The 18,187-nt window shown below is 32.3% G+C and overlaps 1 protein-coding gene across 3 annotated transcripts in view; it reads left to right on the top strand.

Annotated features, from left to right (window-relative positions):
- LOC132907346 (caskin-1) overlaps positions 1–17,990 on the top strand; it is a 51,908-nt gene extending 33,918 nt beyond the window's left edge. For all 3 annotated transcript variants that reach the window (XM_060960358.1, XM_060960359.1, XM_060960357.1), the window contains 6 exons: positions 9,550–9,828; positions 10,402–10,725; positions 11,175–11,512; positions 11,818–12,204; positions 12,427–12,879; positions 13,199–17,990. In XM_060960358.1, the coding sequence (XP_060816341.1) occupies positions 9,550–9,828; positions 10,402–10,725; positions 11,175–11,512; positions 11,818–12,204; positions 12,427–12,879; positions 13,199–13,456 (2,039 nt within the window). In that variant the 3' untranslated portion in view covers positions 13,457–17,990. The remainder of the gene's footprint in view (positions 1–9,549; positions 9,829–10,401; positions 10,726–11,174; positions 11,513–11,817; positions 12,205–12,426; positions 12,880–13,198) is intronic.
- Positions 17,991–18,187: the final 197 nt, after the last annotated feature.

The following is an 18,187-nucleotide window of genomic DNA, read 5'->3' as shown; positions in this document are numbered from 1 at the left end:
TATAGATAACTATTCACGTTCGAACGTGTACAATAATAACGAAGCATCTCGTAGGAATCTTGACATAGATCGCACTAATTTTGCAGTGAAATTTTCTAGCATCTTTCATTTCGATAGGAATGACTTTTCTAAATAAAATGTAACTGGAAATGTAATTATTCATATAGGAGAGCAGAAGAATATTCTCGGTTTTTATAAATGCAACGTGTTCTTCGTTCTCGGAAACTGAGATATATTTCCAATTACCAAAGAATTCTCCGTCTTTCGTTACTCTATCATTTTGCTTCAATAATTCTTCCGTAATTGCTCTTAAGAAACCAATAAATTTGTAATATCAGTTCTATTACTAGCCACTTCGTTGTTTTATTTCCTATGTAAATTATTACTTGCCTTGATAATATTATTTTGCAGCTAGCTTTCCTCAATTCTTTCTCACGTTCGCGTCTCTTCAGATATCTTCTTTTTGTTTTCTGAAATACTTGATTCATAAAAAGCGAGAAATACACAAAAGACGATAACATTATATTGGATATTAAAGCCAAATATCAAACAACTATAATATTTACCTGACTGTGCTAGATGTTTGGCCTTATTGTATGTATGTATGTTTTTTGTTTGTGTCCCATAACTTAAAAACTGCTTAACTGATTGGTGTCTGTCGTGGGAGTCTGTTGTAAACTATGTGTTCTATTGAAAGAAACAAAATGGTGGAAGATATAGGATGCAAAAAAGATTGATGTACCTAAATCGCTAATTTCAACAAAGGAATGTGTCTCCTTATCTTTTTTTTTTTTTTATTATAGCGAATTTATCTATAAGATATTTTTAATTGTTAATCATGATTGAGATAATTTTTCGAACGTTACATTTACCTGGAAATTCGGTAACTACATCGGTTATTCAAAAATAAAAAATATCTGAACGTGTACCTTATGTTTCCGAGTCAAACACGTACATTCTTCTTGTCGTTCTTGTTATTTCCTTTTTTTTTTTTAATATTGCGTAGTAGAGTATCATTTCTTCAATATTTATTTTATTAACAACATCTATCGAAATATAACATTCGTTTTTTGTCGTACAGATCCAGCAGGGTTGAACAATTCTTTGTTAATATAATTTCTTTTCGGAAAATAGCTGCACATCTTCTTAATACAAGCTGAAGCTTATAACATAGCAGGAAGATTCACGTAATAGATTTTGCATTCTATAGGTGTATCGCGTACCTGATCTTATTCGTCGTGGAATAATATTCTGCATCATTGGGCTCGCTGTATGAATTGACGCTTGTGTCATCTAAGTTCAGATTACCGTCATGAATTATAAGTAGGAATCATAGCAGGAAGCATTCGCGCAGTAAGCATCCGTTGTGTAAGCTATGTGCACCGTAAGAAAGACCTTGGTGGAACTTATCTTCAAGCTGGCACATTCGCTTTGTATCTTTATCCTGGACAAACACTTTGCATATATGTATGTTTCTGCAGATGTTTGTGCAAAATTACTCTCAGAAAATATACCTAGCAATTATTATTCTGAGAAATACCAAAGTCAACTTATATTTTTCATATTTCTTCGATATTCTAGTATTGCCATTTCTTGAGGAATTTACTGAAAAATTCGCACATAATATGTCTTTGCTTTGTAATCAAATATAATTAATATTATTATCTTATAGTATTAATTCAATAATAATAACAATAATATTGATATTTTTCTACATCTTCCATGGGCATAAAATACTTACTGACCTCTTTACGTTTAATATTTTTACCACTTCCAGTGTTTCAAAAGATTTCTATTTTCTGATGTTTTAAGACAAATGTCGAGAAGGCTTAGAAATGCATAGAAATCACGTGCTTCTGAAACCTCATCGCTGGTAAACTTCGTTAAAATTTTTGTCCATGGAAGAGAAGAAGAGGAGCACCAGAAAGTAGATTCTTTGGTCTCCTTGCGCTTTCAGGTTTCTGTATTTACAGAAACGCTAACGAATTTACACAGTTAGTTGACTTTGACCTCCTCTTCTTTTTTACTCCGCTTTTTATCTTCGTTCTTCTCGCCCTCTGTATTTTCCGTGTTACGGCTTCCATCACGCCTACACGTGTCTCCTCTGTACACCTAAATTCCTAGAATGATTCAACGGAATGACATTAATTACTTCACCAAACACCTATTTCCTTTTAAGGCGTACGTACCATCGAGCCGTTACTTTTTACCTTGCTCGTTTCGCGTTTTCACAGCTTTTAATCTTCTTGGGACGCGCTAAGTTTGCCAAGAAATTAACTAGTTGTTTTACTTTAATAAAAATGACCTTCCTCCAGGAGTTAAGAAGATTTTTGCAAATAACTATATTCAGTAGCAAGTGTATGAGTTACGAATGGATTGCGGATGTTCATAATTTTCAAGTTGTTTGTCCTTTTTCTATTTACAAAGTAAATAAAAATTTCATAATAGCCATCTTCACGATGGTCTCGTTAATTCTCATAGAAAGGAAACAAACTGAAGTCACGTACTTCATTGTTCAAGCTATTAGATCCTTAAATCAGTTGACACCCTGCTGGTCACTCTGTAAATAGGGAAAGTCCCTATACCAGATTCGATCCTGTGTGCTCCTCATTGTACATGAAAATTCGTGTAACACTATACATGAAACAGAAAAGTTTAGTAATAGGGGAGAATAACAGAGGAGATAGCAACTATAGTTGCAAGTATTTGTACGTTTACCATAGAAAACTTTTATGTCCATATTGTACGTGTTACATAACACATTTTGAAATTCCATTAGCGCTGTTTCGAAGGTCGACTGCCATGATCGTATTGGTAAAGTTTAAATAGATATGGAAATATACATTAGAAGCTACAAAATATTTAATGCAGGTATATATTTCACAGACATCAGAGAAGTATTTAAACAGTCAATTATTCATTGTATAAATAGTCCTAAATATTCTGTGTGGCCATCTTTAACACGTATTATATGTTTAAAATGGCTATTCATACAATGTATTAATTTCTTACTAAATATATATTTGTAGTAAATTGCTCAGAGTAAGTTTCTTCCCAATTTATTGGAAAATAACCTAAATCATATTAATCCCTAAACCAGGAAGACCAACAGGGGAAATAACTTCGTACATGCCAATAAGCTTACTGTAACCTCTATATGAATTTTGCGATTGATCTCAAATCTGACCGATATAATGGGAACAATCATGTTTGATTACGGTACTGAAGAAATTCAAGATATTCTATATAACATGTGCAGTATAAATGTACAAGTTTTCTATGGTAAGCATTTAAATATTTTCATTAGCCACTGTATAGAGGCGGAAGTACGTGCGTGTAGAAATAGATACTAAATATAGGAATGCAGAAAGAACGTTAGGCGGAAGAAATATACAGACACAGAAGTAGAAAGAGGTAGAGATCGCGTTTCAGTGACTAACACCGTTGAAAGTTCGAACGTGGCCAGCCTTGTATCCGCGATGCGTACGTGACAAGAGGCCAGGCACGTGGCAAAACCGTAAAAAAGTGGGGATCGTGGTTGGTATAATTTGCAGTCGAATACCGACCTTGAGCAGACAAAACTTTTTAGCCTCTACCCGTAATAAATCCACCGCTTTCTGCGATAAGTGTTTTCGCTTTTAAACTACTAATGAACTCCAGACTGAACGAAGCAACAGAGGAAAAAAGAAAAGAGAAAAAAACTGTAGCGAAGTAATTTCGGAAACTTCTTCTTCTCTAGAAAGCGAGAACGTTTATATAGGAATCAATTCCGATACGCTGTTTTATCGATCGATAAAATAGTCGTGATATTAATGGCTTCGCGTACATATCTCTTTACATAGCCTTTACCGAGAGTCGATCGATGTTTCTGTCTTATTATGATACGATTTTATGTAGAGCATAAAAGTTATATAGATTTTATCGTGAATAGAAATGGTCACTCAAAGTCCCGGCTAATCACAAGCTGACGTAATCGTCATTTACGCATGGTTTATATGGACCTAACCTATAAAAACCTTGTAAAGGGATTTCACAGTACACGTTGTCTCGATGAGATTTTACATTTATTTATTTACTTGTTTATGACTTGAAACAGCTTTTAACATCTAATACAATTACATAGATCTCACAACTTTAATACCTTTAATATGACAAAAAGATTGAACACTGAATTATTAGATTATCTTGTAAGTAATGCAATTTCTTGGTATATTAGCTGCAAATATACGACTATCCATCAGTGAATTAATTGTCAATGATGTTCTGAAATTGTTCGTCATTTTTCTAGTGACTTTTCCACTCCCCGTTAAGCAAGCCTTTATCCTGTAAATTAAGCTCCTAAGGAAATCATGTACTATGAGGATCGTATAAAAGTAGTCGTATCACACGTATGCTTTAATGTAAAGCAATTATACTGAATATTCCAAATGAATACAAACATTTACGAAATCGGTATGTATGTTTGCTAAATTTGAATACATACATCATATACATAACCTATTAATTCAGTCTAGTTTCGCTATAGTTGGTTGAGATGCAGTAGTAATACAGAGAAGGGATTTAGAATTATTTATCAGGATATTTCCATATCTTATTTTTTTTTCCGCAAAATGTTACAGTCCAGTATCCGCATACAGATTAATGTTCCAGAATTGATCCCCATTTTCCTTGGGCCAGCAACAGTCAGTACAAAGAGTAGTCTGTGTTGCAATTCGCTCGACGTAGTTCTTGCTGTAATTTATGGTGCCTCAACATTGCCTTATAGTCCAACTTTAGAATGTCTTGCCTTTAATATGTACCGTTTCTTTCACCAACAGCATCTCATTTCCTCACGATACAAATTATAGGAACAGTATTGTTTTTTGTAAGAAAAACTTCTTGATTTTTTCTCCTTGAAATAATTTACAATTTGTTTGTATAGTTAGCCTCTTTTACAGAGTAAAAGACAAATAAGAAAAGTAAAAAATATATCGTATTACAATTTCTTTTCGTAATTTTCTTTCCGACTGATTAGAATGTTTTTCTACATTTATACACTTTACTCGTACATACATTCGCTTATTCACTAAACGTAAAGAATGTATCGTTCATTAAAGCTTTCGATGTTTTACACAATGCAACATGACGAACGTATAAATGTATTTAAATACAACTAATGAAATATCTTCTTTTGGTACTCTGTGATATCTAACGATAAGTATCCATACATCTATAATTCATCTTCTTACCGTTGTTTATATCGTGTATAAATGTTATACGTAATAAAATATACCAGGCGTTTAACATCGATATTCATTTTATTTCTGCACAGGCTTAGCTTTCTAGTTTCGATGATCGTCGACCATACCAGCAGACAAAATACGCCGGATAGATTGATTTTACGATCGGCTTGATGATTATATGTTATTTGTTGTCGCCTTTGCTGCATCTTTGAGTATCTTCGACATGCATCCGGTTGTTTAGCATCGCATTAATGGTCGTTTCTATGCTATGTTCGCTGCAGTCTTCAAAGTGTTCCGGCATTCTTCATTCAACTTTCAGTACACGTGTGTATCTCCGGGATTTTTATTTATTTTTCCCATCGTTTAGATACGAGAAGTAGTAGACGCAAGGGACGTTAATCTCTTGCCGTATTCCTGAATCTTTGCCCAAGGCTTTTGATATTATTTGACAAACAAGGCGGTGAATTTTATAGCGAACATCACGATCTCTGCACGAATTTTCTGTATCTTTTCTAACACTCGTCCTGGATTCATCATCATCATCATCATTATTATTATTATTATTATTATTATTAATAACGTGCGATAGAAATTCTAGTTTACAGTAACACAAAGGTATGATACATCTATGAAAGATTGAAAGTTGCAGATTAGATCAAGAATCAATGTGGTAAGGATATGGACTTTCTCATAAAAGATTCTATAAAAGGAAAATCAAGTAATAGTGTAATAGAAGATGTTTACATTATCTATCAGGATCACGAGTTTCTAAAATACTATGTATGCCATATACTTTATGGAGAGAAAATTTTTTAACTGAATAAAAATTTTATGTACAAACATAATAATTATGTATATATATAATTAATTGAAAATTCTCATACGATCATTGATGAGGAAGAGAGTATACGTATACAGTGCTTTTTAAACAATTAGTGGACTAACGTGAATGGTTCTATTGCATCAAAGGGAATGAAAGCAGAGAAGTTATATAGGCCTGATAAATTGAAACGTTACTCAGAGTATGATACTATCATAAAGGTTCACTTTAAGATAATCGCTGGAGAAAGAACGAATAGAAGCAGCAAGCGAGTATAAAAAAGAAGCCAAAGCGATACAAAAAATAATCCTGTAGATATCTTAAATATTTTGGGAATAAAATAAAATATAATTAGCGATGTATAGTATTATTTTTGTATCACTTTTTTATTTAATTCTTTCGGTATCACCGCTTAAGGAAAGGTTCGCTGTTCACAGCTCAGGTTACAAACTTTCCACGTGTTACATATTATGACATACATAATAATAAAAAATGATAAGTAGATAATCCAAGAGGCTTTTAGAATGTGTCACGTATGCGTGACGCATGGTAGCGAAAGGATTAAATATATAATTATCGATATACCATAAATTTGTATGCATTCGTAACAAATTTAAAGATACAGAGCTGCACAGAATGCATATAATATCCAAAAACATATGAAATATCCAAACTGTAATACCTGTTATAATTCTTACTGTCAGTAGACGAAACAAATCACCATTTATATTCTATTTCTCTATTTGAGTTCTACAAGTATAGGTTTGCACAAAAATTCACAATCTAATAATTTAATTCCAAGAAGATACTGAATGTACAATTCTCAATGTGAGAATTCTTAATGTACACAGGTTTACAGAAACATATAAAATATTGAAACTGCAGTACCCATTATAATTTTTATTATCAATAGATGAAACAGATCTCCATCTATATTCTACTTCTCTATTTGAGTTCTACAATTATAGGTTTGCACAAAAATTCACAATCTAATAATTTAATTCCAAGAAGATACCGAATGTACAATTCTCAATGTGAGAACTCTTAATGTACATGGGTTTACAGAAACATATAAAATATTGAAACTGCAGTACCCGTTATAATTTTTATTATCAGTAGATAGAACGAATCTCCATTTATACTCTACTTCTCTATTTGCGCTATAAAAGTATACGTTTGCTTAAAAACTAATAATCTAGTGATTCAGTACCAGAAAGATATTGACTGTACAGTTGTCAATGTGAGAATTTCTAATGCACATAAGTTTACAGAAACATATAAAATATCCAAACTGTGGTAGCTTAGTTGGAATTCTTATTATTAGCAGATGAAACAAATCTCCATTTACATTCTAGTTCTCTACTTGCATTGCAAGTTAGCGTTGCATAAGGATTCTCAATCTAACGATTTAGCACGAAAAAAATACCGAGCATGTAATTTTCAACGCGAGAAAAAAATGAACGTTTTCTCGCTTGAACATCCATGTCTTCCTATTAATTTTGATATCGAACGTACTATCATAGTACCAAGAAGCAACTTTCAAAGGAAACGATAATAGGTGCATCTGGCGCTTCACGTAACGTCCCGTTTGCTTTGACACCAACAATCTCGCTGATAAAATAATCTCTGTGCTTACTCCAGACCACTGCTCTACATACCTTAGTATGTCTTGGCCTACTTTAATTGTATGTACTTAATGTAGAACGCCTCTGTTCGTGGCTCTCGATACCTGTTACTCCTACAGCATCAAAGGTTTTGTAATTTTGCCCCGGGCTGATTAAGACGTTTTCCTACATTCATACATTTCCTAGTCATTCATCGATCATTTAAATGCAAAGTCCGGCAGGCTCATTAAACCTAAAAAGCATTTCAACTTCTGATATTTTACACGTACAATTTCATGAATATGGATGTGGCTAATATAACTATAAAAAAGTACATCGATTAGTCAAATTAAGTTTTTACTTTAGGTGAAACTAACTAGAAGGAAAGTACGTTCGAGATAGTTTCCATTAGAATATCGATTTTTACAATATATAAGTATCGATGGATTTTACCGCGCACATTTAATGTTTCTAAATGAAAAATGTAGCTCTATTAACAGCAAGTATATCGATAAACATTTATCTATGTTGAATATTTTTCCTTTAATTTAATTGTAGCTGGCTATTAACATTAACGAAATCTTTGCCGCGCCTGCTTTTTCTATCAGCGTTGCAGCACGATGGCATTTCCTTTATCGCTTTCGAATTTCGCAAATTTATTAGTCTGAAATTCTATAAATTATCTTCAATAAATCTCGGAGTTCTGTTCGTTTGCCGAGGCGTGGAAATTATACCTTGTAACACGTAGATATATTTAAATCGAGCAATAAATCTCTGCTACCTAACCAAAGGCTAAATCAGAGCAAACTTGAAACTTGAAATATTTAAAAACGTTATAATATGCGGAATACCTACAAAAACTTTCCACACAGAAGTGTAACGAGTAATTCTTGATCCCGGAAATTTCAAAATCTGGAATTCTGTTAATTATTAAAGGAAGCCTTCATATTCTTGTGATTTTCTATATTCTACTGTACGAAGATAGGAAAAATATTTATAACTTGATTGTATTCGTATCGTGGAAGAGATTACAAACATTTATAATATACCTACGATTTCACAAATTTCCTTCTATTTTCTTATGCTTATAGGATATGAAGTTCTCTCCAAATCACATTCCTTTCTTATTTAACCCTCTTAATATATTTAACATAGTCGTTAAACGAAGATCTACAATCTCTTCGAAGATAATTGACCAAAAGTTACATGTTAATTTATAAAGTGTTATCTATAATACACGTCTCGATTAAAAGCGCAACAGAAATTTCTGAATGCGTTCTCGATCGAACGAGACCATGTTGCGAAGCTTATCTTCTTGCTCGAGTAACCTACATCGAAACGCTTTCTCTGAGGTGTAAGTTTCAAGAATTGCAACTCGAAAAGAAATCATTCGTAAGATCTGCACTACCATCTTTACCATAACGCGATACTAGCGCCACGCACGCACTTAACTACTAGCGCACGATATACGCATCTGTTCGTTCCTTTAAAATGATTACTCCCACCTTTCTATTTGCCACATATTCCAAGCTATTGACAATTTTCGAACATCGAACTACCATCTCCTAAATATTCAAAGTTACAAACGTAGCAAAAACCATATTTGATCCGAATCAAAGCCGGTTGTCAAAGCGTTAAGTTCGATTATAAATGCCAAGAAATGAAAAAAGATGGATTTATTAACACATAACATATAAGTTACGAGTTTATAGTCTTAAGAAACATTATTGATTCTTATGATTTGGGACAGCGTCTGTCAGATACGTTTCTCATGACGCATATCAAATATCATTTTGAATCAAGAGAATAAACGAAAATGTATTTACCTCGCGATATTTTTAGATTTTTATTTGCGCTCGTAATTCACCATAGTTAAGCTTCGATGTTTTTGCTTTTTTTGCAGTTGGCGGCATGAACCGGCCGTCCAAAGCTGTGACCCAGGCGAAGAAAGTGGCACCACCGGCTGTACCCGATGTATTTCGACATTCTGGCTCCTCGTTTGGTTCCGCTGGATATGCGAGCAGCGAAGATAGCTGTTTCCTGCCCGGAAGTGGACCAGGCGGAACAACGGACGAGGGTTCTTACGGTGTGCCATCTGGAAAGAGTCCGGGGCCTATTTTTACCCACCCTGGCTTTGCCTTTCCACCAGTCGTCGGCAAATATGCCCACGCCGAGGATCAAGGTGCGATCCTTATCGAATTACTGTCTTACCAAATTCGATAATATCGCTACACGCTCGCGATAATGTTATTTCCTTTATCATCCTTTATCCACCCCTTCTATCAGACTATATCTCCGCTGTGTTTACGTTAAACGTAAAGTGGTTTCCTCATCTTTATTTATAATTATCATATAAATAATAATTTATATGTGTTTTTCGATCAGACTGTAAGGTGATGATAGATAAATTTTGAATCATGAAATGTATATTATCTTGGATATTACACATTACCATTGAAGAGGATGAAACATGGAATTGTTACCAAATACGTGAATTTATAGAATTTTGATCAGCACAGAAATACATATATAGAAATGATTACAATTTATTGAATAGAAAATTAATAATTAGTACTTGATAATTTGAGGCTACTGTAAATTTATGTAAGTTCCCAAAGGAAAGAAATGTACGGTATTAATTTAGTTAAAGAATTAAATCTTCAATACTGTTGTAAATTATTATATGGCTGATATAACTGATACTAATATTTTGTTTAATTGAAAGGAGAAAATAATTTTTATATATTTTTTCTAGGAATCGATATGACTCAAAGTCCTGGAAGAGATAGCCCAGGTAGTTCAGGATCAGGTTCGGGTTCCAGGCATTCTACCGCTTCATTGGATTCTGGAAGAGCCTCCGGATATCATTTGGGCCCTAGAGGACCTGGTGCTCTTGCTTCATCTCCCAGGTGTTCTATAAGCTCACTTGGCAGCCATCCGGACAGACCGGCTGATCTCGACGTCGTTCACGCTTGGTTGACTGAACTCCAATTCGAGGAATACTTTCCATTGTTTGCTTCCGCTGGTTATGATCTAGCTACTATAACGCGTATGACGCCAGAAGATTTAACAGGGATAGGTAAATCTATATTCGATATAATCAATTCAATTATATACCTGAAACGAGTATTAGAAATTGAGGATTGAGATTTAAACGTATTCGACAAATAAAAAGAAATTTAATGTTTAATATTTTCATATCTGAATTCCGTATATTTTTAAAAAGTAGGCATGATAAAAATAAATCTGAACTTTTATTTCTTTTAAGATTACTATTTTCCAAGTTTTTAAAATAATTTTTTAATATTTCTTTAAATAAATTTAAAATAAAATTTTGAATAATACTACTTTAAGAGATCTGCATTGTGATATGTACATGAGTCACAATGATGCACTGAGATATTACAAAATTTATGGTTTTGTTAATTATATAAATTCTAAACATTCATTTATGTTTTATACTTACCAATTAATTTATCTATGTCTATGATTAGAAGACCCTATATTTAAGACCCTATGGACTTACAGGAATTAAGCAGCCTAATCATCGGAAACGCTTGAAGGCGGAAATAGATAATTTAAACATAGGAGATGGCTTGCCAGAACATATTCCTGGTTCGTTAGAAGAGTGGCTCAGGCTTCTGCGACTCGAAGAATATCTTGGTGCTCTTCATCAACAGGGTATGCGTTCAGTTGAAGATGTGACGACTCTCACTTGGGAAGATCTTGAAGACATTGGTATTGTACGTCTTGGCCATCAGAAAAAATTATTATTGGCAATTAAGAGAGTTAAGGATATTCGTGCTGGAAAACGTATACAGCCGCTCGATCTTGCTCGGCTACCGCCGCATCCTGGACAAACACAGGTAAAGAAATATTTTAATAATATCTTATTAATTGCTAAAATATAACGTCTAATTGTCTTCTGTGTTTTCATTCTGATGATGATGATATAACATGTACTTTGCTCTACCCTACAACTTCTTTAATATATGTGAGTCGTGATAACATTTATGACCCATAACTCCAAAAATACTAGTCTTGGCACACGAGTCGACTGTTAGATGTTTATTTTCTTTAGCAAATGCTATGTACCCTCAATGTTTATAATTCTTTCCTTCCTATCTATTATTATGTCTTTATATTTGGTTCGCCTTAACTATATTTTCAGGACGTAGTTATTCAACGAGGAGGTCCTGACTTGCCATCTCCTGATGAGGATTGTTCCTCTCCTGTTCTGAGGTCTTTTCAGAGAGGCGGAAGTGATACTACATCTGGAGCTGCGTGGAGAAGTATGTACGCTGCTTTACCAGCCGATTATAACATTGTTGGTCGGTCTGGTTCACGAGGAAAATCATTAGAAAGCTTGGAAGACGCACCTCTTGGGTATCCTCCGTCACCAGCACCATCCACGCATCCACAGCCAATTGAATGGCGTCCACGCAGTTTCGAAGACGGTGATGTGACTCCTACAAATGATACTTCCGTAGTGGATGCAGGTGGCGGAACTCTTCCGCGACCTAGACATTGTCTTGTTCGTCCACGACCTGTAGCTAAGGTAATATAATTTTAAATGTACAAAGAGTTTCTAATATAATCAAATTAAGAGTGATACCAGTTAAGGGATATTCATAAAAACGTGAATTTGCGTAAATACCCGCAGTTCAATGATTATTTATACATAAAGATAAGCGAAAGAAGCCTTAAAGACACAAGGAATCGCATAATTGCAGCTTATATTATTATTCACAAATATGATCATGTTGGTTTTTCATTATAGGTCACTGCAACTCCAGGCCAATTTAAGTCACTACCAAGAGACTTCGATAACAAATATCAATTAACTTACGGACTCGAGAGTAGTCCACATCTTCCGAAACGTTGCCCTCCGTCTCCTCCAAGGCGTCAAAGCTCTAGAGACAATAGCGGTTCTGGAGTAGGGGTCGGAGGATCGGGAGTTGGCGATGTTGTGATAGATTGCAGCGGACCAGTTCCAACTGCCTCTTGCGAGGAACATCACATACATCATCATCAACATCATCATTTGATCCATCATCCTTCTCCACCGCCACCAGCACCTGCGCCAGTGCCATCGACTCCTCCACAAATAAATCGACCACCCTCTTCTATGTCTCGTTCTTGGGGTAGTGTCAGTGTCAATGTTAACGAAGAACATGAATTAATAGCTTCTCTTGCTCTGCAGCACCGTAATGGTTCTGATGCCAGTTTTAAGGTAGTTTTATTTCATTTATATTTCATACAATGATAATATAATATTGTTACTGTGGATATTCATGAAATTATTTGCTCAAATTTTATATGTTTCATAAACGTAACTTGATAAAGTCTATTGATATTGGATATCTGAGAAACAAAGTATATAAACACAAGATAAAATACATCTGACTTTCAGACAACTTATTTTCCAATAATTCTTCCAAATAATCCAAATTTTCGGATATATGTACCTTGGCTGTTAAATTGAGCATAAACATTTCTCAAGCTTAACACTAGTAGTAGGTTGTATATTAATATTAACTGTATTTTTTCAGTCAAGTTCCAGTACAGAATCCGATTCACTACCGTTTGCAAATGAAAATGCCGGAACAATAAAACAAAGAGCTGCACGCGCACAAGAATACGCAAGTGGTAATGCTGGTAACAACTTGTCAGGTCATGGAATAAGCCATCACACCGGTGGCAGTGAACCAGCGGATGTATTGAACGATATTGGGAATATGCTTGCAAACCTTACTGACGAACTTGATGCTATGCTCGAGGAAGAAAAACGTCAAGGCTTGAATTCATAATCATCGCTACCTTTGTTTGCGTCTGTTCTCATTTTTCTTTGTTCTTTCTTTCTTTTTTTATTTACTAGTACTACCACGAAGAACACAACTTTAGCAACAAAAGTCGATGACGAAAACATAGATATCTTACGCTATGACGTATAATATTGTAGACCATGAACGCATACAGTTCGCAAGATTAAATAGACAAACGTCATATATGAAATCGATAAATTTTAGCTTGATACATTGCAATGATCGTATTAAGAGGAAAGAATGTTCGGTGTTGGACGAATGTTAAACCACGTTCCATTGTGTTGGCTTACAACATAAATTACATTACACAAATAATAATAATAATATCCTGTTATAATTGTATAAGTTAACGTAGTGGATAGTATTCCACGCCATAATTTTGATTTTTATCAGTTTCTTCATTCCTTCTTTCTCTCTTTATAGGACAAAGCTTCTTATTTTTCTATCAAAATATTATGAGCTTTCTATGGAGTTTCCAGAGACACCTGAATGTTGCACAATTTTTGCGATTTTTATATTTCTCTAAAGTATTTTTATTCAGCATATTTAAAGAACAATTTTTTTTAGTACATTATTCTGAATAATACTAATGTTACACACAAACGTTTTCTATTACAGATTTTTGAACTTGCACTTTTAAATAAAATTTATATAAGGAAAAGAAAAGAAAATTGTAGGATGATAAACTTAACAAGGATAGATAGACGAGAAAAGTTATGCTAAAAGAGAATTGCACTTAATAAATAAGTATGTATGGAAGTATGGACTTATGCCTTATAATAAAAAGACTGCAGAATACATCGGTGTAGTCTAATTCTTAATGCACATTTCACGTCACTTGTATTTTATATTCATATAGCATAAAGACTGATTCGCTTTCTCTGGAAACTTCATTGCTACCGATATATGTACATTCCAGCTAGTATATTTCCTTTTCCACTTCCGTCCTTTGCTAAAACGATAGCATGTTAGATTGGGACCTTCATAACTGTTGGAGCTGTTAGACATTTTGAGATTAGTATGATACAAAGAAGTAAACTTCTGTATCCTTTTTCCAGAGTAAAATAATTCTTCCACTAACGTCAAAGAAAAATATTATTGAGTCATGTTGTTTTGATGATGAAGCATAATTATATCTTTGACTATATTATGGTACAATTTCTATAAGAGTTTACGATAGTTTGTATGAAAAAACTTACATCTTCCATTATTTGAACTTGAAAAATAGTTCTCATAAGACTGAGAACAAAATCAACATAAACATTTGACTGCCAATTAAATTTCAAGATTATACAGTTTAAATACAGAATCATATGCACTGTATGCCAATTAACATTTTATATTTATTATCCGTACTAATATAGTGATGTATGTAACTCACTATTGTTATATGGTGCACAAAAACATGTGGGGTGCAAAGTATCCACATGTATCAAATCAAAGTAATCGTCGTAGTAGAATCTTGTCGATAAAAAGTGTTCAGGTTTACTCCAAATTTAAGTATTATACTGATATGTACTGAGACTTGTGCATAGAATTGTATGTAGCAGTCCTCAACACAAGGTGGATCATGCGATTGAGCTAACAATAAGTTGTATCTTGTATTCGATTGTATGAATTATCCTGTATATGCATGTACACATGTACATTTATATATGATAATTCCAGATTCTTTATGAATCATAAGAGTTCATATACATATATGGCTTATTTTTAAAATTTTAAGTATTTTAAAGTCTGTGATCTACTTTAAAACTTATGTTAAGTCATTGTTAACATATCAGTCATTTTTGGTACATTCAAGTAAATAGTACATACTTCTTACTTGGATTAAAATTTTAAAGGTTTTTCGATTTATATGTGTAAATGGACGTAGAATTCTCATACATAAATGTATGTAAGGTTTGTTCGGTATGACGTTATTACTAATAAAATACTCCTTATTTTACATTCTTTAAGGAGTACAAATTGCTGTCTCTGTACAAATCAGTTTCGCAAGTAAATCATAAATTAATTGCAATGAATTCAATTACATTATCATGATTCTAATGTATTTTATTTTTAACTATATGATTCGTTATAAATATTCAAATCCAGTTACGCTCGATCATTACAAGAAAAGAAATGTGGTAGGATATATACAAGATTTTGAAACACACTTAAAACCTAGGTTAATCAACTAAATATTGGGGCTACATTATTGTAGCCTGCAGACTTGTTAACTACTGTAGGTATATATAGTAGGTATACATATATCAGTTTAAGCAGTGTACTTAGGGAAACTGTTTTGCGGTGCTGCAAATTTATCAATTTATTATTATTTACTTTTACTCTTTATTATTATTGTATATTATTATATTTCAAGAGAACAAACTGATTTTAAGTCATATATATGAATAATCAAAGGTGGCACAAGCTCTTAATACATTTACATACGTATAAATGTGGCATTTATTTTTATTGCATTTAAATGCAAATTTTTAATTTGCTACTTAGTTGGCTTATAACGTTTAGATATTTCATTAATTACTAGAAATGTGTTTACATGAAGTTATTTTTACAAATATAATCATTTGTGCTGTCCTATATATTTGAACACAGAACATTTTTAAATCTTCCAAAGATTAATCAAGATTCAGTAAGTTTTCATATTTATGATTAATTATTTAAGTTTTAGGCTTGATCTTTTACACTAAAGTTATGAATTGACCAGAAAATCACGGATATTCTAAAAGAATTTAAAATAAGAAGCGTACTATTTTATTTAAACAATTGTTTTTACAACAATAATTAACGTAAGAAGATAAAAGCTGTAGGTTAATATCATGATGCAGGTGTTTAACTAAAATAAATGTTAATTTGACAAAAAATGAAGTAACTAGTAAATGTTGGTAGGACATGAAACATTTTATACTAATTGTGAGATCGTGTGATCTATTTATAATAATTGCTTTTTTATGACACACATTAAAAAATACAATAGAGGGTAATAATGCACACACTGCCGATTTTTATACTATAACTCAACGATTTCATGAGATCAAGAAATGAATAAATAAAGTTTCTAGATATTGCATAAAGTAATTCGTGCATAAAATGCACTTACAACATTAAATTTATTTAATATTTATTTATTTTTAAATTGAAAATTATTAAATGTTTTAAAAATATTATGAATAATTTCATTGATGCTTTGAAAGTATTATTTTAAGTGAAACTTTACAAAAGTTTAATTGATATAATATCAACAAGCTATGATGAGAAAATTATGTATAAAAAGATGTACAAATACTTTATTTAACTAAAAGTATTATTTTAATTATCAGTATCAATGTAAGTAAAAAATGTAGGTCAGATGCATAAAATATGCTACTGAGATGTTTACTTAAAATAATACATTCGAGTAATAAAATTGAGAAACTATGTATTAGACTAAATGCTTTAAAGCAGTTCATGGCATTCCTAAAGTAGTTAAAACGTATATTATCTACTATTCTTAAGCGATTGCCTCTTCATTTCTACAGATAGCTGATAATGATCAATGATATTGAAAAGAATTCAATTATTGGCTGATTTTTAGGCAGCTAATTCAGAATTCCTGAAGACATTGCTTCTACATGGTGTATACATATTATACATATATAAATATTATATAAATATAAATGATAAGTACAAATATAAATATAGATATATATATATAAATTATATTTATATTTATATTTGTATTAAATTAGTCATAGTTTTTGTACAAACGTATGCGCCGCTGCAGTTTTGTTCAGCGAATTTAATACCCGCCTAATTGCATTTTACGAGTCCTTGAGACCTTCTCCTACTTTCTGTATTTGTTTAAATGCACGTTAAATACATTACTTGATTTATCGACTATGATGAAAGAGATAATTAAATAAAACTAATTGACAGACTCCATTCTCATTGTTTTTTGGTATATACCCGAAATAAGTTGTTAATTATCCTGTTATATGAGATTCTCATTATGTAAGGAAACAGAGATTCTCATATTTTTATTATAACATAAGCAGGATGTAACATCATATGTATATGTCATCTTTATCGTATATTATTTCGCAGGAGACGATTGGAGTAGGGAAAAAAGAAGCAGGCTATATAGGAAATAATAAATATTATTTGATTTCGTTTACTATAAAATATAATTTTTATTTCTTCTATAGAATATAAGTTTATTTTTTAATTCAAGATTTATTTTTTAATTAGTAAAGAAAATATCATTTCATTGTGATGCTATGAAAAATCAAATATTTTCTGCTGTGGAAAATTTGATTTTAAGCGTGATAGGTAGTAATATAATTTTTATGAACTAAGTAATGTTACTTGTAAGAGAAAGAGTAAAGAAGTCCATGAAACACAGATACACTGAACTTCCTCACTCTTAGATGTTAAGTTTCCTTAAAAATTTAGGTGCAAATTGTATATGCCATATTTGAGCAGTCATATGTTTGTGTAACTGTAGCATCTTCAATATAAAAATCATTGAGCAATAGCTACTGTCAGTTTATATTTATTTCCCAAATTATTAAATTTTTAACTTTTTTAAAGTTGCCTGTTTAACACGATAGTTTTATATAAAGTCCCTAACAAATAATTACATTTTGTACTCTGTTTCAGTTCTAACTTGTTATTAGATTGCGGATATTTATACATTTTTAGAAATGAAAAATGCAAAATTCTATAAAAATA

Source organism: Bombus pascuorum, chromosome 5, assembly GCF_905332965.1.
Source record: "Bombus pascuorum chromosome 5, iyBomPasc1.1, whole genome shotgun sequence".
Classification (NCBI taxonomy): Eukaryota; Metazoa; Arthropoda; class Insecta; order Hymenoptera; family Apidae; genus Bombus; species Bombus pascuorum.
Note: the sequence above shows the minus strand (reverse complement) of the source record. Positions and strands in the feature narration are given on the sequence as shown.